Consider the following 27194-nt stretch of genomic DNA (forward strand, 5'->3'; position numbering starts at 1 on the left):
ATGGGGGAAGCAGAGATTTGATAGAAAGTCCCTGACAACCTATCAAAAGCAGTTTCAGAGGGGCACCTGGCTGGCTCAGTCAGTGGAACATGGGACTCTTGATCTCCAGGCTGTGAGTTCAAGCCTCAGGTTGGATGTAGAGATTACTTAAAAATAAAATCTTTTTTTTAAAAAGCAATTTCATTAGGTATGGCGAAGGCTGCTGAAGACTAACTGGGTTGGTGGGAAATAAGTTCTTTCCCAATGTTTGAAAAGGAGAAAAATGGAGGGAGCAAAAATCTAAAGCATAAGGTAGAGAGGCTTTGTCTGGCTTTAGGATTGTGACTACTTGAGCATGTTTATAGGCTGAGGAGTCCAAGCAATTGGAAAGGAGATCAGAGCTATAAATAGCATGACCAAAAGATCAACTATCGGAAAAAAAAGTGCAAAATTCTTCTGGTGACAGGGGATTAAATGAGATATGGGAAGAGATACCTTTGTCTCCAAAACAAGAAAGGAAGTTATTGGATGAATAACAATAGTGCAGGTTTGATGTGGGCATGAACAAAGTGGAATTGTCGACTACTCTTATTTTTGCAAAAATACACTTTAAAACTGTTGGAAGTTTTAAAAGCCAGACCTTGAATTCACTATTGCCCAATTCTAAGAGAGGGCAGTAAGATCGCATCAGAATTCAGGTGTGCTTTATTCATATTTGGCTCCCCGACCTGACTCGGCGAGATAGGGACCCCGTTAGGATTTTTCCGATTTACAGAACGGAGACCCAGGAGACTGCGAGCTTCCGCGAGCATCTCAACATTTCGCTCTTCCCCCCTCCTCTCCTCCGGGTTGGAAGGCCCCCAGAGGATGGCGTAATCCCCGGCATTCTTCTCACTCTTCTGCGGCACTGAAAGCAGTGAGGAAGATACCCGGTGGCGGCAGGAGCAATGGCCAAAGCGCTTGCTAGAAGCATCCAGAACTTGCTCTGCAAATTTACTTCGATTCTGTTCTTCGCTCCTTCACCTTGAGCGCGTCGGAGGCGGCGCTGGGCAAGGCTAGACAGCAGGACGCCGTCAGCTGCAACCTGCAGCAGTCCGGGAAGGGGCAGAGCCCCCAGAGCCGCTCCCGTCCACGGAGGAACACGCAACAGCACCGACCCCCGTTACGGCCTCCGCGACTCGCAGGATCCCACCCAGACTCCGACGAGCCCGCCCTCACGCCTGCAAGAAAACGATTCTCACTTTTCATTGGCTGACCCTGGCGGAGTGAGCCCTTGCTTCGCTTTCATTGGCTGCCGCGGCCGTCACGTCCTCTCGCCACACCCACCCGCCCGGCGGCGCCCAGTGAGCGCTGGGGGGGAGAGATTTACTGAGGGCGGGGGCCGCAGTCGCGCCGTACCCCCTCCCCACCCACCCCGAGCCGCGGCCCCGCCCCGCCCCGCCCCCGAGGCCCCGCCCCCGGCCCGAGGCCCCGCCCCCGGCCCTGCCGGGCCCCGCCCCTCCCGCCAGAGAGGGCGGGGACCAGGCGGCGGCCGCAGTCGCAGGAATATGCTGGAAGCCGGCGGGCGGATGCCCGGGCGGTGCTGAAGGGACAGTTCCCGCCGCCAAACTTGCCCCGCGGCGGGAGGGCGGGCGGAGGGCCCCCGAGCCCGCGGGCACGTGAGCGATGGAGACCATCTGGATCTACCAGTTCCGCCTCATCGTGATCGGGGACTCCACGGTGGGCAAGTCGTGCCTCCTGCACCGCTTCACCCAGGGCCGCTTCCCCGGGCTGCGCTCCCCCGCCTGCGACCCCACGGTCGGCGTGGACTTCTTCTCCCGCCTGCTGGAGATCGAGCCGGGCAAGCGGATCAAGCTGCAGCTGTGGGACACGGCGGGGCAGGAGCGCTTCAGGTAGGGCCGCCGGGGCCCCGGGGCACCCTGGGGGCCGCCCCCTCCCCCGCGGCCGGCCGCCCCGCCCGGCTCGGAGGAGGCTCCGGCCCTTCCCTCTCGAAAGTGCGAACACTCCATCCTCGCGTCCCTTCGCCCCTCCTCTTCCAGGGACGACTTCCTCCTCCGCAATTTCTCAGTTGCTGCTTTGGCGCCCATTTCCTGCGCCTTTCCTTTCCCGCCTGAACCCGGGCCCCCCAGTCGCGGACCCCTCTTGCCCCGCGCTCTCTGCCCCTGCGGGTGTTGGGATCCCCAACCCTCCGGCACCCCTCGCCCTGCTCCCCCCCAAACTCGGCGCCCCTCACTGCGCACACCCTGACCTGGCCCCCCTCCAACGAGCTCCCTTCCTGCACCCCACTGCGTGCGGCCCGGGAGAACTGCAAAGTGGGGTTCCCTCCGGCTTGAGGGCGAGCGCCGCTCCGGCCCGGCCTGCTGCATGAGCTCACTGGGCACCGTTCAGAGAGGGAGGGGGATGCGGTAATGGTTGGAACACCTCACAGCACCGAATGTGGTCCTCAGAAATGCTGGGCCGTGTGACCCTTGGGAACGTGTCTTAGGGAGCAGACACAGGCACAGCGGGCGGGGGTGGGGTCCTCGCTTTGTTTAGTAAGGGCTGAGTTGTCTTTAGAAGTTTGTCCTCATTGGTGGTTTGGAAGAGAGAGACACACTGAGATTTTGTCACGAACTTTTTCCTTTATGGTATTTATAATGGGTGCTTAACGTTCCAGGGTGCTAATACATCAGAAAGTGCGTTCTGAATGGAGAAGGAGGGATCCAAATGAAGAGTCTCGTTCTAAATGTTCACTGAGACCAGGAAGGATTTTGCAAAGACAGCTCATGTTATGCAAATAAAAATTAAATGTAATTTGTACGCATTTCCTGGATGTTTTAAGACTGAACCGCATAATAAAGCATATTTTAAAGTTGTAGGATTTGAGGACACTTTTTTTTAGAGGAAGGTAGGAAATCTGATACACTGTAATGTTTTGGGTTGTGGGTTTTTGTTTTTGTTCTTGGGGTTTTTTTTTTTTTTTGAGATTGCATTGTCACCTGAAACTCACTTAAGCAAGCATTTTGCAATCTTCATCAAGTACTCTGCTTGTGAAACGCAGTAGTCCATGAGGGGGACTTCCCAAACATGGCTTCCCCTCACCAGCTCTAGCCAGCTTCCCTTCCCAATGAGATCAGCCTCCTCCTGTGAGTGAGGATTTTCCAACTTTTAAAGTTTTGGCTTCCATTCCCAGCTACACCCGGATTCAGACAGATGATAAGTGAACTGCTTAGCTTGCTCATACCTTAGTTTTCAACTATGTATGAAGTGGAAAGATAAGGCCAGCCCCTCAGAGATAAAGCTTTCCTGTTAACGTTTTGAGTTGTACAAGACCTAGAATTCCATGAAGAATTTTGTTTTTCCATTTCGAGAAGCCTCTTTTAGTTAAAATAGGGTTTCAAACTTCTGATTCCTCATCTATAAAACGGGGTCATTATGATCTCTTAAGATTCCTTCTAGTTTTACCATTGTAAGATTGATTTCAAATTCCTTCCCTTGTCATCTCAGTCAGAGTTGAATCTTTAGGTATTTTGTGGTCCAAAAAGAAAAGCATTTACTAGTAGCTCTTGCTCTACCCCCTGAAATGAACACAATAAAAACATATTCTTTATGCCTTAAACTTCTAAAAACTAGCGAATTGCAACTACAAGAAACATAAGTAGTAAAATTTTATTGTATCTAATTATTTCCCAAAAAGTTGCCTCTGAACTTATTGACAAGATAGTTAAGGATAATTAATTTGTTAGATTTTAAAGTCCTTTCTGCTAAATAGATCATTGTGTTTTGTTTTGTTTTGTTTTGTTTTAAAGATTTATTTATTTATTTGAGAGAGCGTACATGAGAGGGGGGAGGGTCAGAGGGAGAAGCAGGCTCCTCGCTGAGCAGGGAGCCCGATGCGGGACTCGATCCCCGGACTCCAGGATCATGACCTGAGCCGAAGGCAGTCGCTTAACCAACTGAGCCACCCAGGCGCCCTAGATCATTGTTTTTTAATGCCTTTGAGCACATGTAAATAATAATTCGTTGTATATACATTATTAAAGCCAGACAGTACCTCTCCCATAATAATACAAGGACATTTAGGGAATGTTTACTGACAATGAGTCATGCTTTATTTTGTCTGGCTCTTTACCAAAGATATATTCATAAATACATACATATTTCAGTAGCTACCTCCAAATACTTGCTTTTCTGTTTAGCAGAATTTTTCACCATAAAATTGGATTTGAAAGTCATTGTTAAATCATTCTGTATCTTTAAGAAAATAGATACAATTTAAGTAATAGATATCCTTACACATTTTATTTCATAGAAAGGTACTGTAGTTCATGAAGAGAATAGCCATATAATATCATTAGGAATTCATGGGAAATTTTATATTTCAAGGTTTAATATTGATTGGATATAAATTAGCAAAAAGGAATCTACTTTAGATAACTCAGGGTGTAGCTTGAAAGTATTAAGAAAACAGAACAAAATAATGAGCTGATAATTATGACCATACTTAACCTTAGTTTTCTGCCCCCCCTGCCCGAGCTTGAGATATAATTGACACATAAGTCCTTAATTTTCAGTGTTCAGATTAACAAATGCTAGAAGACAATAATTACTTGCAAAAAGTAAGAAGGAACACAAACTGAAAAGGCTTACAAAAATAGTGTATATGTGAGCATACCATAAATTGGAATGTTTTTATTAACACTGTGTTAATGAGGATGTCAAATTACTGTATTAAAGAGTCAAAATTACAGTCCCTTCGTTAAAGATGAAAATTTATTTCTCTGTGTGTAATAGTCTCAAGGTAATTGGTCTGAGTTGGTGGAGGGACTCTGCTCTGAGCCATCATTCGGGTACCTTCCTTTTTAATTTTCTGCCATCCCTAAGATATTATCATCATCTTTGTGAACACTGTGTTCCTGCACAGGAGAAGGAAAAAGAAAAGCTCTAAATCAAGCAATGTTCCTTTTTTTTTTTTTTTAAAGTAGGCTCCATGCCTAATATGGGGCTTGAATTCACAACCCCAAGATCAAGAGTTGCATGCTCCACCGACTGGGCCAGCCACCCAGGCGTCCCAGCAATGTTCCTTTTAAGCAAGTGAGACCACTGTGGTACAGATCACTTCAGCTCTAAGTTCACTGAGAAGAAATTAGCTACAAGGCCACAGTTAGGCTGGGCTACCATGTGCCCATGAAGAAGGGAAGGTGGATCTGGCATTGTGAGTTTTGCAGGGAAACCAGCAAACACCACTTTCAAATTTTAATCATCACAGTGGACAAAGTTCAGCAGAAATGGAAGCAAGAATATTGTATAACACAGCGTTAATAAGGATAAATATTAGAAGGTTCTAGAAGTATGGAGAGCATCAAATATAGGAATATAAATTTTGAACTTCCTACAGAAAGCGCTTGAAGCAATATGAAGATAAAACGAGATAAAGAAATAGCAGTGTTGGCTGTAGGGATAGGTAAATTCAAGGCTTCAAACCAGATTTTGCCTTTTATTTCTGGTTGTCTGATCTTTGGGGTGTTATAGTTACAGCGAGTGATTATAAAGCTCAGCTATAAAGAGAATAGGATCCTCCTGGTACAGTGTTTCTCAGAGTGTGTCCTGTGTAACAGTTATACCCCTTGTGATTCTTTTTAAAAATGAATTCTGTGACCGGGTAAATTTGGGAATCCCTATACTCCATGTACCACTCTCTTAGAAATTGATATCAAAGGCTCTCAGAAGTCTTGCAGCAAGGAAGCCTGTTTAACTTTGATTAAACCATCATGTCTCAAATTTTATTTTTAAAATGTAAAAATCTGGGCTAACTCATGTTTGAAGGAATATAACCTGAGAGAAGTTCCACTGATAGAGTTGTTCTAGTCACATCCTCGGAGCAGAATCCCTGAACTTTTGAGGTGTAGAGCAGTGCAAGACCTTCTAAAGCTCCTTACAAAGGGCAGTTAATATTAATATAATTAATATTATATTAATAGTATAATATTATTATATTAACCCCAACATCTGAAGGTGGCCTCTAACACACTGAACATTCTGGGCCTCTCCCTAACCCTCCATCTGCCTTGTCATCTCTTTTTCTTTAGCATCTCTTCTACTGTGACTCTTTCTCTTCCTCTTGTGTCCTGCGTCTCCTTCAGCTGCTTATTTTTATTTTTCCGGTACCCCTCTCCTTTGTCTGTCCCTCTTCCGTTTCCTCCCACCCTCCATCTTTTTCCGCTCCTTCCTTCTCATCTCAGTGTGTCTCTTACTCTCTCATTTGGTTTTATCTATCCCCTGGCTCCCTTGTGTCTCTGCTTCCTCCTGGCCCTTCAAAACATTCATATGAAGTTAATGTTTAAAAGTGGCTTAATTTGCCTCTGAAGCCGATAATACACCATATGTTAATTAATTGAATTTAAATTTTAAAAAGATGGAACAAAATAAAAGTGGCTTAACTTATGTTCTTTGTTTTTAATTTTAAAAGCAAATAAGATGAACATTCTCTATTTCTCCTTAAGAGAACGTTTTATTTATTTATTTTGAAGATTTATTTATTTATTTTAGAGAGAGAGAGAGAGAGCATGCCCCGGAGTGGGGGGAGGGGCAGAGGAAGAGGGAGAGAGGGAGTCCTCAAGCAGACTCCCTGCTGAGTGAGGAGCCTGATACGGGGCTTGATCCCATGATCAATGAGATCATGACCTGAGCCAAAACCAAGAGTCAGATGCTTAACCGACTGAGCCACCCCAGGTGCCCCTTAAGAGAATGTTTTAAATGCCTAAACTAAATTGTTTTTTTGTGTGTGTTTTTTATTCCTACCCTTTGACTGCAGTTCATAGTCTTCAATAGAAAAAGATTTTCTGATCCTGGATCAGTGGGTTCATAACTGCATACATCACAGAGTGGAAATTGTCCGCAATTAAGTGCCATAATCATCGCAGTCTCCTGTGGTTCCAGGTTTTTAGAAACAGTAAAAGTGATGCTCTGTTTGTGTTGAGTCATCAGATAAAATAATGTTTTGGTTAAAATTATTTGTGTTGTAGGGGGCGCCTAGTGGCTCAGTGGGTTAAGTGTCTGCCTTCATCTCAGGTCATGATCCCAGGGTACTGGGATCGAGCCCCACGTCGGGCTCCCTGCTCAGGGGGAAGCCTGCTTCTCCCTCTGCCCCTCCCCCTGCTTGTGTGCATTCTCTCTCTTTCTCTCTCTTTGTCAAATAAATAAATAAAATCTTTAAAAAAATTATTTGTGTTGTAAGTAACAGAAATCTAACCAAATTAGTTTAGGTATTAGGGGATAAATTATAAAGGATCCAGATCTCATGAGTGGCAGAAGCTCATGGCACATGCAGGTATCTGGAAGTATGCAAACCCCAGCGAGAGTCTGTGGGTTTGCCCTGTGGTGCTTCTCCAACTCTGTCAGCTCCCAGTTCTCTTGGGGGTCTCAGCCTCTTACTCAGATTCTGGGAAGTAAATAATCTCCTGGACTATTTGACAATTTCATCTGCTGCTCATGGACTACCAGTGAATCAGCTTCCCCACAGTCAAATTGCAAGATACATATACATATAATACAGATATAAATACATATATATCAGATATATGTATACATATAATATATAATATATATTATACATGTAATACAGATACAAATACACAAGGTATGTATTTATGGGTCACACAACCCAAATGTATCTGTAAGGGTCTACTTTTTGGAAAAGAGAAAGTCACAGAAGGAAGTGAGCAGTCATCCCCCAAAGTATCTATTTCGTGGTATTTCAGGGTAACATAGTATGTAAAAATGAGCCAGCATCATTTCTCCCAAGTGTAGCAGGATGTGAAGAGATGACACATGTAGCCAGACATATTTTTATTCTGTAAGGATTATTGTCCTTGTCCCCTCAGGGCATTCAGCCCATTTTGAGTGACTGTGTAGTCAACACAGTCAAGAAACTAGCTAGTAATTTGAAAAATCTGTAATTGTCTTTCTTAATTTCTTTTTTCTTCAATAATTCAACTGATTCGGCCACAACCTCAACGCCCTGTTGGTATAAGAAGGTGATTATACCTCCTAAAGTAAACTAAATATTGTTCCCCAAATGTCTCAGGGCCCTGGGCCAAATTACAAATAGGCAAAGCTCATTCTTGGGGACTCTTTGGGGCTTTCCCAGTTTTCTTTCCTTCTGTGTTTTAGCCACCGAGACCTTGACCTATTCTCTTCCGTTCTCCCTCACATCCCTTAATAGTCCATCTTCACTTCAGAGACCAACACACAATTATTAATGGTTGAAAACAACTTAATAAGGGTCTTGCTAGGAGTATTTAGATTCTAAAAGAGGATGACCACTTAGCGAGGGAATGCTGCCTCATCCTGATGCCTCCCTGGAGGATAGATAGATAGAAAATGTGGCTGTTGGTGGTGGAATGTCCTCGTGTTGCTACACTGAGGACCAGCTTTTCCGACACAGTGGCCCCACATTTAGCTTTCAAAGCAAGGTTAGGGAAAAAAAAGTTAGAGATGACATTGTGAGTACATAGATTACCACAGTAAAGTTTTCGCTTGAAGGAAGGTGCTGTGCTCAGTCTGTGAGAGAGAGAGAGGAAATTTCTAGCCATCGTTAGTCGGTTTGACTGGCGGATAAAGATTTCTGATTTACCTTTCACAGCCATGTTACTTAAAAGTTTAAAGAGGACTTCTTGGAATGGCCAAAGACTGTTTACTATGTTGGTTATCCTTATCCTGGCTGACTTAGAGGGAATCTTTTGTCTTCCAATCTGGTCTATCGGGACGTGGAAAAGGTGAGCCACCCAAGTGACCAGGGAACATCAGATACTGCTTTAATAAGATACTTTAATTCGGGCGCCTGGGTGGCTTAGTTTGTTGGGCGACTGCCTTCGGCTCAGGTCATGATCCCAGGGTCCTGGGATCAAGCCCCCCATCGGGCTCCCGGCTCGGCAGGAAGCCTGCTTCTCCCTCTCCCACTCCCCCTGCTTGTGTTCCTGCTCTTGCTATCTCTCTCTCTGTCAAATAAATAAATAAAATCTTTAAAAAATAAAAAATAAAAAAAAAAGATACTTTAATTCTTTCTGAAGCCAAGTACCTGCAAAGCCTCTACTTTATGATTTTAATAAATCTCTAAATGTCGGTAAGTTTTCATCAATTCTGATAGTACATAATTCCGGAAAGCTCACTTTAAAAATTGCTACCCCAGGGGCGTCTGGGTGGCTCAGTCCGTTGAGCATCTGCCTTAGGCTCAGGTCGTGATCTCAGCGGGGAGTCTATGTCTCCCTCTCCCTCTGCCCCTCCCCCTGTTTGTGCTCTTTCTCTCTCTCTCAAATAAATAAATAAATAAAATCTTTTAAAAATTAAAAAATAAAAATTGCTACCCCACACACTCCACCTGGCTTATCACGAAACATCTTATTAGGGTAAAAACCATTGTTTTTTGACAGGAATCTATGTAATAAAGTATTGGTCTGACCTTCAAAAGTTCCAGAAAAACATGGAACAAAGGTCAAAGTATGTTCTAAATTTACAAGTATATTTCTAGTTTAAGCTGTGAAAGAGTTTCAAAATACAAGTAAGCAGTTCTGTATATAAGCGTGACTAAGTAAACGTTAATGGCTAGCTGCCGTAATATTTTAGTTTGGCTTAAAATCTTAACAGCATACTCTTAAATGTTCTTGAAATGTAGTGAAGTTTTTCTGTTTTCCTTCCTATGGTAGTGATTCATTTTTAATTTAGGAACAACTTGCTAAGTCAAATTACTATTACTGGCAGCAAGTGTTTAAGACCATCAGTTGGTATCAATAGCAAGGATATAAAGGAGCTCTTGATATAAAGAAGCCATCAAAAATATCTCAGTGCCAAAAAATACTGAGGTAAGGGAGCAGAGATTTTATTTAATTTATTTTATTTTATTTTTTATTATTAACATATACTGCATTATTTGTTTCAGAGGTACAGATCTGTGATTCAACAGTCTTGCACAATTCACAGTGCTCACCATAGCACATACCCTCCCCCATGTCCATCACCCAGCCACCCCACCCCTCCAACCCCCACCACTCCAGCAACCCTCAGTTTGTTTCCTGAGATAAAGAATTCCTCATATCAGTGAGGTCATATGATACATGTCTTTCTCTGATTGAGTTATTTTGCTTAGCATAATACCCTCTAGTTCCATCCATGTTGTTGCAAATGGTGAGATTTCAATTTTTGACGGCTGCATAATATTCCATTGTGTGTGTGTGTATATATATATATATCACATCTTCTTTATCCATTCATCTGTCGATGGACATCCTAGCTCTTTCCACAGTTTGGCTATTGTGGACATTGCTGCTATAAACATTGGGGTGCATGTGCCCCTTCGAATCAGTATTTTTGTATCCTTTGGGATAAATACCCAGTAGTGCAACTGCTGGATCATAGGGTAGCTCTATTTTCAACTTTCTGAGGAAACTTCATACTGTTTTCCAGAGTGGCTGCACCAGGTAGGGAGCAGAGACTCCTCTTAGGCTTGTTTCTACTTCACTAATGTGGTGAGTGCATTGGAAGTCACTTGTGAAAGGTCTTTGTCAAGCCATGCTCAAAAGGTCATCAGTGACTTTTCTTGGCAAAATGTGATCTTTCTCTATGCCTATTTTTTTTAAGTTTATTTATTTTTTTTAGTTAACTCTACACCCAATGTGGGGCTCGAACTCACAGCCCCTGACATCAAGAGTTGCATGCTCTTTCAACGCGGCCAGCCAGGCGCCCTATGCTTTTTTTTTTTTTTTCTAATTTTTGTATGATTGGTCATAGTTTCTTTTTAAATTATCTTGCTGTACTAAGAATGTTAAAAGTGGTTTTTCTTCTGATTTTTAAGTCTTTCTAAATATATTTCCTTTTTGTAGGACTTAGTGGGCTGTGGGTTAGGGACATCCTTAATAACAGATTCCTGCCTCAGAAATACAAAAGAATGGTGTGGGGCCCAAACTGCACCCTCTCTGAGAAAAGATTAGGAAAGAATACTCCAAACAGGAGTTAGATAGATATTAAGAACTTCCTGGCATGATGAAGAAAAGATTATAATTTCTTAAATTCTAGGCATTGCCTCTCATTTTTCTTCAATGTAGTGTTTTTCAGAGTGATGTTAATAGGTGTACTTTGAGAAGAGGTTTCCTTGACTAAATAGTTTGGGAAATGTTGGGCTGTTGCAGGATTTCTCAGAGTCTCTAATATAAGGATATAGTAATACACGTTGTGAATCCTCAAGGTAGATACGGTGTTTCCCTAACCCAGAGTCCTTCTTTTTTTTTTTTAAAGATTTTATTTATTTATATGAGAGAGAGAGAGCAGGAGAGGGGGGAGTGGGAGAGGGAGAAGCAGGCTTCCCGCTGAGCAGGGAGCCCGATGCGGGACTCGATCCCGGGACTCCAGGCTCATGACCTGAGCCGAAGGCAGTCGCCCAACCAACTGAGCCACCCAGGCGCCCTAACCCTTCTGGGTAAAAGGCGCCCTTTTACCCAGAACATTTTATTTTTTTAAAGATTTTATTTATTTGTCAGAGAGAGAGAGAAAGCGAGCACAAGCAGGGGGAGTGGCAAGCAGAGGGAGAAGTAGGCTCCCCACTGAGCAGGGAGCCTGATGCGGGGCTTGATCCCAGGACCCCGAGATCATGACCTGAGCTGAAGGCAGACGCTTAACCAACTGAGCTTAACCAGAGCATTTTAGAAACTGGTAGGTATGTAGGTAGGTGGAGCACTTTAGGAAACAATACTTCAAAAAAAAAAATAAGTATTTTTTTAAGTAAGCAATTCCTTAAATTTTAGGAATATATTTGAGAATCTCTTCAAAAGAAAAAATCTACGGTTTTTTCTTTCTTTTTTTTTTTTAAGATTTTATTTATTTATTTTTGAGAGAGAGAGAGAGAACAAATGGGAGGGGCAGAGGGAGAAGCAGGCTCCCCGCTGAGCAGGGAGCCCGACGCGGGGCTCGATCCCAGGACCCTGGGACCATGACCTGAGCCGCAGGCAGACGCTTAACTGACTGAGCCACCCAGGTGTCCTCACGGTTTTTTCTTTCATGTGATTCTCCATGTCCCTTTTGCTGCTGCTCCCAGGTATGATTTCATCAGATTTCCCCTTTAAAACTCTTAATGTTTTAGGAAAAGATCCAGTAGCCCTTGAGAGTCCCTTGACTTCTGTCCCCTCAGTCAAAATTAAGAGGTTGATCTTCTTCCTGACTTCTAGCCCCTTGTCACACGTTTACTCAGATCACACAGGACCTTCAACACTTGTTTTAAGCGCAAAACCTCCCAGTTAGAATCAGTAGAGAAACTGGAAGAAAGGTAAAGGAGCAAATGGATGAAACTTCTTAATTTCGGATTTTTTAGATATGAAAGGCTATGGGAAAGCAAATGTTAATGAAGCAAATAGGTGAAATTTAAGACCAATTTGATAGAATAGATGGGTAGACTGAAAAGAGAATTACAAGTCAAAGAGAAGATACAGTTAGTTGTACAGCAGACGATCATTAGTGGCAAAGAAAATTAGTGAGAAAATGGGGGGGGCAGATACGTGAACGACGCTGCAGAGGGGCGCCTGGGTGGCTCAGTCGTTAAGCGTCTGCCTTCCGCCCAGGTCATGATCCCAGGGTCCTGGGATCGAGTCCCGCATCGGGCTCCCTGCTCAGCGGGGAGTCTGCGTCTCCTTCTGCTCCCCCTGCTCATGTTCTCTCTCTCTCAAATAAATAAAATCTTAAAAAAAAAAAGCTGCAGGGGTCAGCCTACACTGTGGTCAACATACTGGCCATTTTAGTCTATAAATAACTGTAGCCACAGGACCAGGAAAAGAACAGACAGGTGGTCTGATAACAGCAGTCTCGGTTGTTAATAATACAGTTAATGTCCAGAACGGCTTTAACTTGTCCCAGAGGTTACAGCTCCTCGGTGGTTTGCTCAAGGACCCTGTTCTCTTAACTCTGTGGTCAGTGCTCTTTCTGCTGCACTAGGCCTCCCGACATAATTGAAAAGAGTTTTACTGACACACCGTGCAGTTTCTGTCCTGAAAGTACTCTGTTTGCACACGGCTACCTCGCCCATCTTCTATCCACCCACGTCAGTGACCCTCTCCACCCAAACCAGTATTTTACTGCTGGGTTCAGAAAACAAGGTGGAGATAGCTTTACACGCAGTAACAGTACTGATCACTGGCAGCAAACGGCTGTGGTTGCCTAGACCCTTCCCCGCCTCCATGCAGTACTCCGGGACTGCACTGCTATACTCAGTGGCAGGAGTGAGCCCAGCTGCTGCGGTGGACAAGCTTGTATGATGTATCCTGCCTTGTTAGACAAGGAGAGGCGTCGGGTCCTGCCCCAAGCTACCAGCAAATACTGGCTCTGGTGTCCACAAAGTAGCTTCCCAGTCCTTAAGCTCTGTCCCCTTTTTTTCTGGAGAAGTTGACATCAACCAGGATGATTTACTTGTGGAAATCCAGGCACTGATTTAGCTTAGCTGTTTGTCAAGCACTAGATGTAATAATAGATGTAAATAAAAGTAAGATAGAGGGGCGCCCGGGTGGCTCAGTCAGTTAAGCGTCGACTCTTGGTTCCAGCTCAGGTCATGATCTTGGGGTTGTGGGATCGAGCCCTGCGTAGGGCTCTGTGCTCAGCGGGGGTCTGCTAGAGATTCTCTCCCTCTCTCTCTGCCCCTCCCCCTTGTTCTCACTCTCTCTCTCTCTAAAGTGAATAAATAGAATTTTTTTAAAAAGTCAGTAAGATGTCTCACTTTCAAGGTCCATGCTGTCCGTCTCCTGGGTACAGACTATGCTGCTGTAATACGGAGAGACCACCCAAATACGGCTCCTTAAGGAAAACAGGACTTTGTTGCTCCTCCAGTAACAGAGCGAACGATTCCAGGCTGTCCGGGTGGCTCTGCCTCGGGATCAGCTTCCAGGATTCTTCAGAATTTGCCATTTCCCAGCAAGCAGGAAGGAGGAGGAGGAAACCATTTCTGAAGAATCTGACCAGCCCAAAAGGAGAAACTTAAGATACCAATATGAGAGTCCCTCAACGAAGTGATCCAGCCTGATTTTCTGGCAGTGGGGCTTTTGGTCTTAATGCAAGATTGCAAGAAATATTGGGGGGGTGGGGCGCCTGGGTGGCTCAGTCGATTGTCTGCCTTCAGCTCAGGTCATGATCTCAGGGTCCTGGGATCGAGCCTTGCATCGCTCTGTGGAGAGCCTGCTTCTCCCTTTCCCTCTGCCCTGCCCTGCTCATGCTCTCTCTCTCAAATAAATAAATAAAATCTTAAAAAAAAAAAAGAAATATCAGGAAATCTGTAATATAAAACCTAGAGACCAAAGCAACTAGAGAAACAAATTTAATAAGGGGGAAGGGAATGTTAAAATAAAACTGTCTTTAATTTCCTCAGAGAGATAATGGGAAAATAACCATCAAAAGAAGAACAGGATACTGTTTTTTTAGAGGAATATTTTGAGAACAAAAGAGCTTTTAGAAACACAGTAGGAAAAAAACAAAGCATTCAAAAAGAGAAAGAAAATAGGAAAAGATTTTATTAAAAATTAAAGAAGATAATCCAGAAGATTCAATACACAAGTAACAGGCGTTCCAGAGAGAACAGAAAAAATAGAGGGGAGAAATCCTCAGTGAAGCAATTCAAGAAAATCTTCCAAGACTTAGGGCCCGGAGTTTTCAGATGGGAAGGGCCTAACACAATGGATGAAGGGAGACAGATTCGAAGGGACATCGTCATGAGATTCCAGAACACTGACACCACAGAGAAGTTCCTACAGACAGACAGACGTTCTGAGGGGAGGAAAAATCAGGAATCATGTTGGTTTCAGACTTCTGAAAACAGCAGTGGAAGCCAGAAGGTGATGGAGAGACTGCAAAATTCTGGAAGAACTCTATGTCTGACTCGACTGTCATTCACCTGGGAGAGTAGAATAAATCACACTTGCAAGATTTCGAAATCTCACACCCTGTGTCTTTGTAAGGAGAGCATGTGCGCTGAGCACACGCATGTGAGGGAGGAAACCAGGAGTGATGAACATGGATACAGGGGACGGGAAACTCCCTCTGAAGATGGGCAGAGGCCGTGGCCAGGAAGATGGTGAGGGGGGACCGCAGCGTGGCCCCTCTCTGAAGGACAGCCGGGCCAGCCTATAGTGGGAGATCTGCTCAGGAAGACGAAAAAGACTAATGAGAGCTCCTTGAAAGAACACAACTGGCAGAGCGTTTGGAATGGGATTATTGAGTTTAGTACAGAAAAAGATGTGGTGGAGACTTTCGTGCTCACTCTTACCAGATGCTGCTTTTCTTCAGGACAGGTGGGAGGCATACATTCCCCTTTCTCCTACAGAGACAGAATCATGTGACTAATTGTGGCCAGTGGATTTGAGCAGAAGCAGTATATGGTGGTTTTAAAGTTATGGTGTGTGGTGTAAGGGAAAAAGAAAAAAAATCAGCCCAGATTCTTTATCATTCCTCCCATCCACAGGTGGGGGGGTCTGTTACTACAGCAAGCCTGGCCTATCTTTATGAATACACAAGACAATTATGAATCCTAGAAAAGATTGTGCAGGAAAGGAGAAGTCACAGTTTACTTCAGGGCGTCCGTGATCAGAATGACAGGTGCCAAGACATGATCTGCCTAAAGTTACGACGTGATGATACCGGCAGTTGGGGAATGGGGGAAAGTAAGGATGTGTGGAAAGTGTGCATGTCACTTTGATAAAAACGTGAACTTAGAAAAAGAAGGAGGGACACCTGGGTGGCTCAGTCGATGGAGAGACTGGCTCTTGGTTTCAGCTCAGGTCATGATCTCAGGACTCTGCTTCTCTCCCTCTCCCTCGCTCTTCCCCCCGATCCACGTGCGCTCTCTTGCTCTCTATCTCAAATAAGTAAAATATTCTTTAAAGGAAGAAAAAGAAGGAAAAGAACATGAGCATAATCTGTTCAAATGACTTGAAAATAAAAGCTGCATAACTTCAGAGATAGAATGAAATGAGAAAAGGCTACACACCCACTATAAATTCCACGATGTGGAGAGGTGTACAAAAGCACGCGAAACAGAGCAGTGCAGAGAAAGTCGTGTGGGAACAGACATAAGTCACAAAAATGGTGGGAGAATTATAACCCAAGATGGCCATCGTCTTATTTTTATTTGGCAGAAGGATGCCGGAAACCCTTGGAGTGAGTGCTGAAGTCTTTCATACATTTTCTGGTAACATACCACTTAGAAAATAAGCATCCTTTCATTATCACTTGCAGACAATTAGCGAAGCTAGAAACTGTTCCCATTAATTTCCAAATGAATGGTTTCTTTTTTTTTTTTTTTTAAGATTTTATTTATTTATTTGACAGAGACATAGCGAGAGAGGGAACACAAGCAGGGGGAGTGAGAGAGGGAGAAGCAGGCTTCCCGTGGAGCAGGGAGCCCGATGTGGGGCTCGATCCCAGGACCCCTGGATCACGACCTGAGCCGAAGACAGATGCTTAACGACTGAGCCACCCAGCCGCCCCCAAATAAACTGTTTCGGTTTTCACACATAACTTGTTCTACCTGCCAGCATCCACTGCAAAGTACAGTTTGAATTACTACCAACCTTAAAACAGCAGTTCTTTAGAAAATGTGGATGATTTCACCTATATGCTTATAAGTATGTGCAGTTATTCAGCCCATTTCTCTCCTTTTGGCTTCACAAATCCCTCCTGTATAAATATCAAAAGGAGAAAAGCTTTTTGGTATTTCTCGGTTATTCTCCCATTTGCTCAGCATTTACATGCTGCCTGGGCACGGTCTGACAGTGTGAACTTACTCAGCTGCTGATGTATTCCTTTACAAATATTTCTAGGACTCATCATGTCCAGTTCTGTAGTAGACACTGGAGATAAAGCATTCCAGAAAAACTGACAACAATCCTTGCTTTTGTGGAGTTTACCAGCTAATGGGAGGAGTCAGGCTATAACCAGATAAGCTGGAAAAACTATGTAGGATATCAGCGTTAAGTGCTGTGGAGGAAAATAGAGGGTAAGAGATGAATAGAGCATGCTAGGAGGTGGGAAGACCTCACTATCATCAAGTGATGATCTGTCAAAGAAGGAAAATGGAAGGTGGTCATGGGAATTAAGTACAGTCCAAGAGAGAATATGGCCTGTCATGTCTTGTCAGTGATGTAGAAAGCCTCTGCAACCACAGACTTGACTTTTTAGGCAAAGACCCTGGGATTACACAAAGAAAAAGACTTTTAATGTTTGTATGTATAAAGAAAGATATCCTAAGTCATGAGCTCCAAGTTTCAGAATCTCAGGGCCGAGAGGGCCTGTTAGAGTCAGTAATAATAAAAAGAGAGGAGAAGCTTGTGTTTTCGTCTCTTGAAAGCAGTCCTAAGGGCTGGATGACAAGGCCAGTGAAGCAGGTAAATAAAGCATCGACACAATGACTCTTCCCAGAAGGGCAGTCGGAATGGCAGGTCGCGGTGGAAGGCACTCACGAGGCTAATGCATTCGTAAACCGCTTGCTGCCCACAGCCTTTGGCACCAAAGTACTTCTGTCCTCTAAATGCCTACTTTACAGTTGGCAAAGCCACAAGAAGGGCATTTCCAGGATGGAACATCTGGTTTGTTTTACCTAAGTCAGTCAGCAGGGGCTCTATATCTTGCTGCTTTTTTAAGAGGTCTGTGCACATCCAACAAAATCCATAGTAATAGCATATAAGAGTTGGATAATCTGGCCACTTTCAGATAACATTTTACATTAAGTAAATATAATATAAATAATCGTGTGCATTCCAGGGCCTGTGGACTTTTGTCCTTCATGTGACAACAGCATCTTGTTTTCAGTTTCCTCCAGGAAACTAGATGACTGTTTAATTTGAGATATTTACATTTTTTAGAATCTCAGTAGTCATGTCACTTGGGTGAAAAAAATTCCAAATTCCCCAAGGCTTATCATTCACACTTGGTTGCATTGCTCCTATATTAAGTAGTTCCTTGTAAATGTAAGCAAACCCCAGTGCTCTCAATATCACTTGTCTACATATTGTTTCAGGAAAAAGAAAATTAAGAGGAAAATTAACATAAATTAGTTGGCCGTTTTTCTTTTCTAAAGCAAAAATACTGTAAGAATCAACTTTGCAGGGGCACCTGGCTGTCTCAGTCGGTTAAGCATCTGCCTTTGGCTCGGGTCATGGTCTCGGGGTCCTGGAGTCGAGCCCCATGTCGGGCTCCCTGCTCCATGGGGAGTCTGCTTCTCCCTCTCCCGCTCCCCCTGCTTGTGCTCTCTCGTGCGCGCGCGCTCTCTCTCTCTCTCTCTCTAATGGATAGTTAAAATCTTAAAAAAAAAAATCAACTTTGCAGATGAATGTTTGAAAGGAAATGTGGCATATACATACAATTGAATAGTATTCAGTCATTAAGAAAAGAAGGAAATTCTGTCACATGAAATAACATGGGTGAATCTTGAGGACGTTATGCTAAGTGAAAACAGCCAGTTACAGAAGGACAAGTACTGCGTGATTCTATGTATATGAGGAGTCTAAAATGATCAGACGCATAGAATCAGAAAGAAGGGCAGTTGCCAGGGCTGGGAGCAGGGAGAAGGGAGTGAGTTGCGGTTCACTGGCTATGAAGTTTCGGTCATGCAAGATGAGAAAGTTCTAGAGATCTGGTGTACAGCATTGTGCTTACACTTCAAAAATAAGAGGTGGATCTCGTGTATTTTTACCAGTTCCAAAAAAGAATGAGTTTTGGCCTTGTTAAACGACGTTGAAGGTTATAAAACGTTTGTGACTTTGTTTTGTCCTTCTTCTCTCGCAAAATATATGTGGACTCTATCTGGTCTTCCAGTTGCCAGAACCAAAACCAGCTTGAGGAAATCTAAATCGACACAAAACGAAAGTTTCTGGAAGCACGTCTGAGGCACAGAGCCTTGACTGGAGGGACCAGGCTTGGAATGAATCAGAAGATGCCAGGAGTTCTGGAGCAATAAGAACCACAGGAGGCCAATGTGGTCCTCACCCTATTGTTGCCCCTTTGTCATCTGTCAGCTCACTGACATAAGAAGCCCCAGATGACCAACTAGCAGTCTCAGCTAATTCAGTAGAAGCATCCCAGGGTTCTCTTGTGAAAGCATTTCTCCCTTGGAACTAAAACCTTGACGTCAGCAGAGTTCAGAGTCATGGGGATTAGAAGCAACAAAAAATTGTAGTGACTCATTAAGGGTGATTGTGAGAGGCACCATCACCCCACTTCCACCCTTTGTCTCCCAAACCACAGCATCTGTTTGTGAGGAAAACCACCTCCTAGTCTGTCCCTCACTAGTTTAAAACGTACATTCTGAATCGTGCCAAAACCTTCCGAGCTGTTTCCTCCTGGATGTAGGTATCACTGAATCTGAACCCATTCCACAGTTTTCTAGGGCCAGATGCCTCCGGATGGTAGTGACATGGTAGATCAACGAATCCCATGGCATCAGCCCATTTCCCTGTCTCTGCCTCTGCTAAGTGAAATCTTTGGTCTGTAGTGAAGTGTGGGATGCCACATCTATAGATAAGGGATTCCATAAGTTTATGGATGGTGGTGCTACATGGTGTGAGTCCAGATTCAATGTCTGTTACACTGGGGACACGTCAGTGTCCCCTCCATGATGGTCCCCCCAGAGAAAGATACCATATCCGAAGTGTCAGTAGCTGCTGGAAAATCGACTATTGAACAGGGAAGGGGAAGTCTTTGTTGAGCCCAGTCACAGCCTCCGTCTCTCTGCTGTGATCACTTTGAGTCCAACCCAGGGTAAAATACGGACTGATAATTACATGACAGGATATTTTGTTTCAGCAGTTATCAGCAACTCCTCGACAGAGTTGGGGTGAGGATTCACATAGAATACAAGTATTCACACGCTCCAAACCCATCTGCATACCTCTCCCCAGACCTTATGATCAGTCCTCCGATCTTGCTTTTTCCACCCTGCCAAACCCTTAGCCTCTGCTTATGAATTGGTGTAGATCCTTACCTACATCTTTCCGTCTCTGTCTCTGGAAAAAGGACCCCTATCGTCCACAAATGGGAGGGGCTCTCTTTTCCACGAACCTTCGAGTCTGCTACTGAGTGGGGCTGACCGGGGCCGGCTGTATGGCAGAGCTGAGTTTTCTCCTCTTTATTTATAGGGGAATCCCGATGAGCTTGAGAGGGTCCCACAAAAGTCGCCGTGCTGGGTGCGTGAGCCTTGTTACTCTAGGTCCCCTCAGGTCCCACCCCAGTCCTGCCCACAGATTTGGCTTCTGCTTGGTGACAAAGTTCCAGCCTAGTGAAACAGAGAACACCTAGCTCTTGATGAGCACTCAGATTACACCCTCGCTTGGTGTTCCAGGCATTTAGTCTCTATCAAAGCCAGGTTTAAGCCAAGAACTAGCTCTCAAAAGCATAATAGCTCTTCACAAAGAGAGCATACCTTTATTCCAAAATGTCACTCCTGTAATTGTCCAGTGGAACCTTCTCCAAGCTTGACAGAGCATGCCAGTCTGCTGTGGATACTTCTGGCAGGCGCCATTAGATCTGATGGACCATGGGCCAAATGGCCAAGCTGCTTGCATTGTAGCTTGGGCCACCTGAAGGGACTTCTCTTGCTTTCAGCCCTATTAAGCTAGTAGCCTCTTGGGTCTCCCACTTAATGGGTCAGAGAAGTACATTCAAATACTATACAAGTGTCCTCCACGATCCAAAAAAGCCCAAGTGTTATGCTTTTTTCTTCTTGGAAGGGGGCATAAGATACCACAACTTACCTTTGGAGAGGTTTTTTTTTTTTAAGATTTTTTATTTATTTATTCATGAGAGACAGAGAGAGAGGCAGAGGGAGAAGGAGCAAGGAGCCTGGTGCAGGACTCAATCCCAGGACACTGGGATCATGACCTGAGCCGAAGGCAGACGCTTAACGACTGAGCCACCCAGGCGCCCCCTTTGGAGAGGTTTTAACAGCATGCTTGGATTAAGGGACCACCCTCCCCTAAGAAACTTCACAGAAATTACTGACTACTGTATCTTCATGGGATACATATTTAGGATGATATCTATCTATCTATATTTAATTTATCCACTCTTCTCTAGCCACTGACATGCTCATAGAATCTCAGTGACCTCGGTGTGAGAATAGAACACACTGCTAATAGGTCTTAATATTGGGCACTTTCTTTTTTTGCACTGCGAGTATCTCTTCCCTCAAACTTCCTCATTCTCTGCCACTTCTCCTATTTCCCCAGTGGCTGTGTTCATGGCTTTACCAAATCAACCACTTATTCCCTCACCAAGAATGTCTTGAGTGCCCACCGTGTGCCAGGCCCTTGAGAACCACTGGATATTCAGTGACGAGCACAGACATGGCACCTACCTACCTTTCACAATTAGCAACCCAGCAAACCAATATCCTGAATTCAGAAAGTGGAAAGAGGTGGAGAAGGATGGTGTGCAAGAGTTACTAACCTGAGAAACAGACTCTAACCGAACGACTGCCATTTTCCCTTCAATAGAGGTGTCCAATAAGAGGAGAGGAGTCCTCTTTTGTGAGGAGAAAAAGGTTGAAAGGGAAATCCTATTTCTTCCTATAGTAGAAGTCTAAGTGTGAGGGAAGGGGGAGAAGAGTTTCTCCTGATACGAGCAGTATTCCTTGGCAGTGTTGAGTGTCTACTTGGGATGGGTTATAATTAATTCATGGGGACACCAGCCTGCCACCTGAGTGATTATCCCCAGAAACATTTAGTGGCATGCCGGACTGATCCAGAGATAGAGTTTTCCCCGATGAGTGTAGCAGTGGGGGAGGACCTTGGGAATTTAGATATTTCCAAGAGACCAATTATAGTGATGTCTCACAGAACAAGGAGGTAAAAATAGGAGGGTATTAATGTACTGGGTAGAAAGTAATAGAATTACTCAGTAGATTACAAATGTGGATACAATTTTAAAATTGTCACTAAAAATAGGCTGCAGGCTGTGAGATTTTGATCAAAAAAAAGTAGGTTGTAAATCTGAAGGTTTGGAAGTAGTGAATTTCTGATGATGAAAAGGAAGTAGAGGAGAAAGGCAGAATGGAGGGGATAGTTCATTAGCAATGAGGAAGTCAAGTAACAGAATTGACAGCAGACAGCCCATCCAAACGAGTGAGCAGAATGACAGGAATTGAGATGGAAAAAAAAACAAAGCAAAGTGCTAACGTCTTCAGCACACAGAGAATGACCAAGCACTTGGCAGATGACAACAGATGATAGAGCCAGATGGCAAAAGCCTCAAAGAAGTAGGGAAGTTTGGGGCGGGGGGAGGGGGAGGGATATGGGTTTTTTGGGTTTTTTTGTTTTGTTTTCTTATGACAGGGGTTGGGAGAGAATTATCTGGAAGTGGCACTGGGGAAGCAGAAGCCACCTCCTCCTGATCCTATAGAATGAGCAGCTTGAGCATGCTGCAGGGGAAGCCGTGTGGTCAGGAAATGAAATTACATACAGCAGGTGTCAAAAAGGCAAGAGGAGGGGAAAACATTCTGCCAGGAGACTAGTCTTTGAATGTGGGATAGGAGTTGCTAATAGTGTAGCGGTCAAAGCATAAAAGACCCAGTAGGTTTCTTTATACTCAAAGCCAGATTGGGGTGCCGGCTGGCTCCGTCGGTAGAGTGTGCAACTCTTGATCTTGGGGTTGTGACTTTGAGCCCTATGTTGGATGTAGAGACTACTCAAAAGTAAAATCTTTTTTCTTTAAAAGATTTTATTTAGGGCGCCTGGGTGGCTCAGATGTTTAAGCGTCTGCCTTCGGCTCAGGTCATGATCCCAGCGTCCTGGGATCGAGTCCCGCATCAGGCTCCCTGCTCCTTGGGAGCCTGCTTCTCCCTCTGCCTCTCTTCTCTCTCTCTCTCTGTCTCTCATGAATAAATAAATAAAATCTTTAAAAAAAAAGATTTTATTTATTTGTTTGAGCAAGAGAGAGAGCATGAGCAGGGGGAGAGGCACAGGGAGAGGTAGAGCAGGGGAGCCTGATGTGGGGACTTGATCCCAGGACACTAGGATCATGACCTGAGCTGAAGGCAGACGCTCAACCGACTGAGCCACCCAGGAGCCCCAAAAATAAAATCTTAAAAAAAAAAACACACAAAAATCAGATCTTCCACTTGGGAGGGACAAGGGTCTGCTGAGAACTGGTATCCCTCAAGCTGTCCCCCATGATTCACCTTCCCTATTGTACCAGCATCATGCTGGATTTAGCGGGTGCTGTATCCGCTTTCCAATCTTGCCAGAGGGTAGCCTCATAACTCTTAGTTTTCCCATAACACCCCCCCTGAGACCAGGTTGAAATCCATTCATTTCTCTCTCCCTTCCTTCTCTCCTTCCTTCCATTTCCCCCTCCCCTAATTTTTTTCCCCTTTAAATCATCCATTCATTCAATGAGACTTTCAAAGCCCAGGAGGAAATAGTTAAAGTAACCTGCAGCACGATGTTGTTGCTTATAAAGAACTGTTACTCATCCTTAACTCTGGAATTCCCTATAGGGAGGCTGACCTACATAGTTCTTTTAGGATCTGTACCCAATTCTTGTAACCCTTCCAGAACTTCTGGAGACCTCAGTGTTCCCCAAGAGAGCAAGTCCAGAGAAAGACAGATGTTCCTCATCCCCTTCTGTAAGACCTGCCTTTCAAGGCCCAGTTTTCAGTCTGTAGCCCTGGATTTTCCCCTAAATAATTGACAGCAGGGATGCCCAGTTGTTGTAAGGGAAACTTTCCCCCGCCCCGGGCCAACCATACCTGAATCTGAAACCTAACCGTATCAGAATTCTAAACCTCATATCCATACCCACACATAGAGACTGAAGATCAAGTTACTATATAGAAAATGACAGATGTCATATTGAGACCATTTATTCCAACTAATCGTTAGTAAGGGCTTTTTATAGTGTACATGGCGTATACTTGGCTATCATTTCATTCTATAGAATAATTTGCCAATTGTATTCCCAGTGTCTTTGCAAAACTAAATACAAAGGGCTAGAAAACAAGGCATTTTCTACGGAGTAAAATATACCTCTGCTTAATGTACAAGCATTTCGTCATTGAGTGTTCAACCACAAAAATGTGTCTTTGTAAATTAAACTAATGGTAGATTAAATAGGAGGGAGGATAAAAGTAATGCAGACTTGGTGCTGAGTAAATTAAAGCTTTCAGTCTAATAACATAGCCTTAATTACGTTTCTTTTAAGGCACTGCACATCTGCCTAAATTCACATATATAAAGATAAATCACAAAACAATAACAAATTATCCCTCAATTTTTTAAAAAAAGCAGCAACTTAAATGAACTGCATTGTTTGAAGCCTGCCAAAGATACTGGGAGATTTTTCTTACTGTTGGTGGCTATGTAATACAATAGTCCTTGAGAAAATATTCCTAAGTCACTTGAGAATCTTTCTACTAAGAATTCTGAAGAGGGGGCGCCTGAATGGCCCAGTCGGTTAAGCATCCGATTCTTGGTTTTGGCTCAGGTCGTGATCTCAGGGTCATGAGATCGAGCCCCGTGTCAGGGGAGTCTGCTGGGGATTCTCTCCCTCTCACTCTGCCTCTCTCCCTGGTCTCTCACACACTCTCTAAAGTAAACAAATCTTTAAAAAAAAAAGAATTCTGGGGCACCTGGGTGGCTCAGTCGGTGAAGCGTCTGCCTTCAGCTCAGGTCATGATCCCAGGGTCCTGGGATCCCCCTGCTTAGCAGGGAGCCTGCTTCTCCCTCTCCCTCTGCTGCTCCCCCTGCTTGTGCGTGCTCTGTCAAATAAATAGATAAAATCTTAAAAAAAAAAAAATTCTGAGGAGAAGCAGGGAAGCAAACGAAAGGGAAAGAAAAAAGAGGTGAAGTACTTTCTTCACATGCCCACACAAATGGTGTTGCGATATTGGGTCACTGAACTGAGCTGTGATTTCAGCAGTAAGGGTAATGAAGGTATACAAGAAGCGGAGAGAGTACCAGGTGCCCTACTGACCCCCCACAAAGGTCTTTGGGGGTCAGATGAGCTTAGTTAAGGATCATTTCAATGCTCAAGATCATTGACAGCTTAAAAACTGAGGCACATGCCATCCCACATACAACACTGAGCACTTTCCCTCTCCAATAAGATCAATCAATCCTGTATAACAAATATTAAGTGACATCTGTCATTTGCCAGGCAGTATGATTGTTAGGTACTTAAGGGAAACACGACCTTCAAGGAGACTTGAATTGAGTGGGAGACGTACCCACGAATCCAATCAGCACGCTGTGAAAACGGAAATACTCACAATGGCAGTATGCCAACAGCTCAGTGGGATTGTAAGAGGATTGCCTAAGAGGGGCGGAGAACAAGAGGCCAGTGGCAGGGAAGGCTTCTCATATATATGATTTTTAAACTGATTCTTGAAGGAGAAATAGGAGGTAGCTAGGCAGAAAAGGGTAGAAGACATTCTAGGTAGAAAAAATATCATGTAAAGGCACGAAATATAAAAGAGTATGGCCTTGCCACCTTGCCTCATGATTCAATCAGGAAACAAACAGCACACTTGAAGAGTTAACTAAAAGTTTAATGAGGTGGGAAGTGAGCATTTCTGGAAATGTGGGCAAGGTGAAGGGCATCAACAAAGGATGGTGAGGCATTCGGAGTTAGCAATGATGAGAAGCCATTCACCACCTGGCCAAAAGAGGAGAGAGAATGGGACACCCGAACCCAGTGGAACCCATTAGAAAGGCGCTACCCAACGGGAACCATGACCAGAAACAAGAACACAGCTGCTCCTCACCCACGGTCAGGCCGAGACAAAGAGAAGGGTAGATACCCGACCTCTTTCCTCTGGTCCCCAGCTGGTGCTTCCATGCGCTGGACCTCACGGCAACTGGGCAACCTCTGCCCTTCACCAAAACCTTCTATATTCCTATTTTTAATCCCAGTAATGTAATAATTACTCTATCAGATACTTGAAAATAAAAACAAATCATCGTAAGTGCGAGATGACATACGACGTAAGTCCTTTAGTCTATCTAAGAATAACTACACTTTAATGTTCTGTCGGATGAAACTGGCTCGCCGGTTAGTTTCATAATATTTTTGTCCACTTAAGACACTTCGTATTTGATCTATAAATTCGGGTTAAGTCACGTCAGGTTAGCTTCACATTTTATTACGGTGCTGCATTGCTTGGAAGAGGAGAAGCAGAACAATGTGTCCTTTGACAACCTGTTTTTCTACTTATTTTTCAGATCAATAACTCGATCTTATTACCGCAACTCAGTTGGTGGGTTTTTAGTGTTTGACATCACCAACCGACGCTCTTTCGAACATGTGAAGGATTGGCTAGAAGAGGCAAAAATGCACGTGCAGCCGTTTCGGATTGTGTTTCTGCTGGTGGGACACAAGTGTGACTTGGCTTCACAGCGACAGGTGACTAGGGAAGAAGCCGAAAACCTGTCCGCAGACTGTGGTATGAAGTATATAGAAACCTCCGCAAAAGATGCCACAAACGTCGAGGAGTCCTTTACGATCTTGACAAGAGACATTTATGAACTTATTAAAAGGGGGGACATTTGTATTCAAGATGGCTGGGAAGGGGTTAGGAGTGGTTTTGTTCCAAATACTGTGCATTCTTCCGAAGAGGCAGTGAAGCCCAGAAAAGAGTGCTTCTGCTGATTTCAAACAGGCCAAAGAACTAACGGGAACAGATTGGGTGTCATCTCAGGATAAATAGCAACATGGATGGCAGAACGATGCAACGCAAACGTTGGAGAAAGAGTTACAAGCCCACGCTAACGCTGTTTTGTAAGGTATTTAATTCAGAGCACTATGCTTACTCGCTACGCTACCAGATCGGGTATTTTGCTAAATTATCAGGCAAAGCAGACAACTTTTTCTTGAAACTCAAGTGTCTACAGAATTACTCCCTTTCTCACTTTGTTAGCGTGTAGCTGACCTTCATGTCCACGTATATCAATAGGACTCATTTTTCTTGACAGTTTAAAATGGGTTTTTTGTGCCTGTGTAGTCTGACTGAAAAGATTTTATCAGGCATTATGTTCTCATGAGTTAATTTGTTAATACTGAATAGTAAAGTGGATTTAAAAGTGCACTGTTCGTTTACAAATAAACAATCTCAGACATATCATCGGCTAGGACTAAAATAACAACAATTCCTTGTATAAGGTACCACGTTTTTAACCATTCTTTGAAATATTTATCCTCCCGGGCGCCTGGGTGGCTCAGTCGTTGGG

General features: G+C 44.1%; 1 protein-coding gene across 1 annotated transcript; it reads left to right on the forward strand.

Moving 5' to 3' along the window:
• Positions 1–1520: 1520 nt before the first annotated feature.
• Positions 1521–26681, forward strand: RAB39A (RAB39A, member RAS oncogene family). The gene is made up of 2 exons (XM_035008852.1): positions 1521–1871; positions 26190–26681. The coding sequence occupies exons 1-2, from the start codon at positions 1645–1647 to the stop codon at positions 26614–26616; spliced, it is 654 nt and encodes a 217-aa protein (XP_034864743.1). The 5' UTR covers positions 1521–1644; the 3' UTR covers positions 26617–26681.
• Positions 26682–27194: the final 513 nt, after the last annotated feature.

This window comes from Mirounga leonina, unplaced genomic scaffold (genome assembly GCF_011800145.1).
Source record: "Mirounga leonina isolate KUSES-001 unplaced genomic scaffold, KU_Mleo_1.0 Mir_153, whole genome shotgun sequence".
In the NCBI taxonomy this organism is placed as follows: Eukaryota; Metazoa; Chordata; class Mammalia; order Carnivora; family Phocidae; genus Mirounga; species Mirounga leonina.

Bases quoted from the DNA above. Each gene is read 5' to 3' on its own strand.
- RAB39A (XM_035008852.1), top strand. From the start codon at position 1,645: ATGGAGACCATCTGGATCTACCAGTTCCGCCTCATCGTGATCGGGGAC. The intron at 1,872-26,189 runs GTAGGGCCGCCG...CTTATTTTTCAG, and splicing joins GCGGGGCAGGAGCGCTTCAG to ATCAATAACTCGATCTTATT.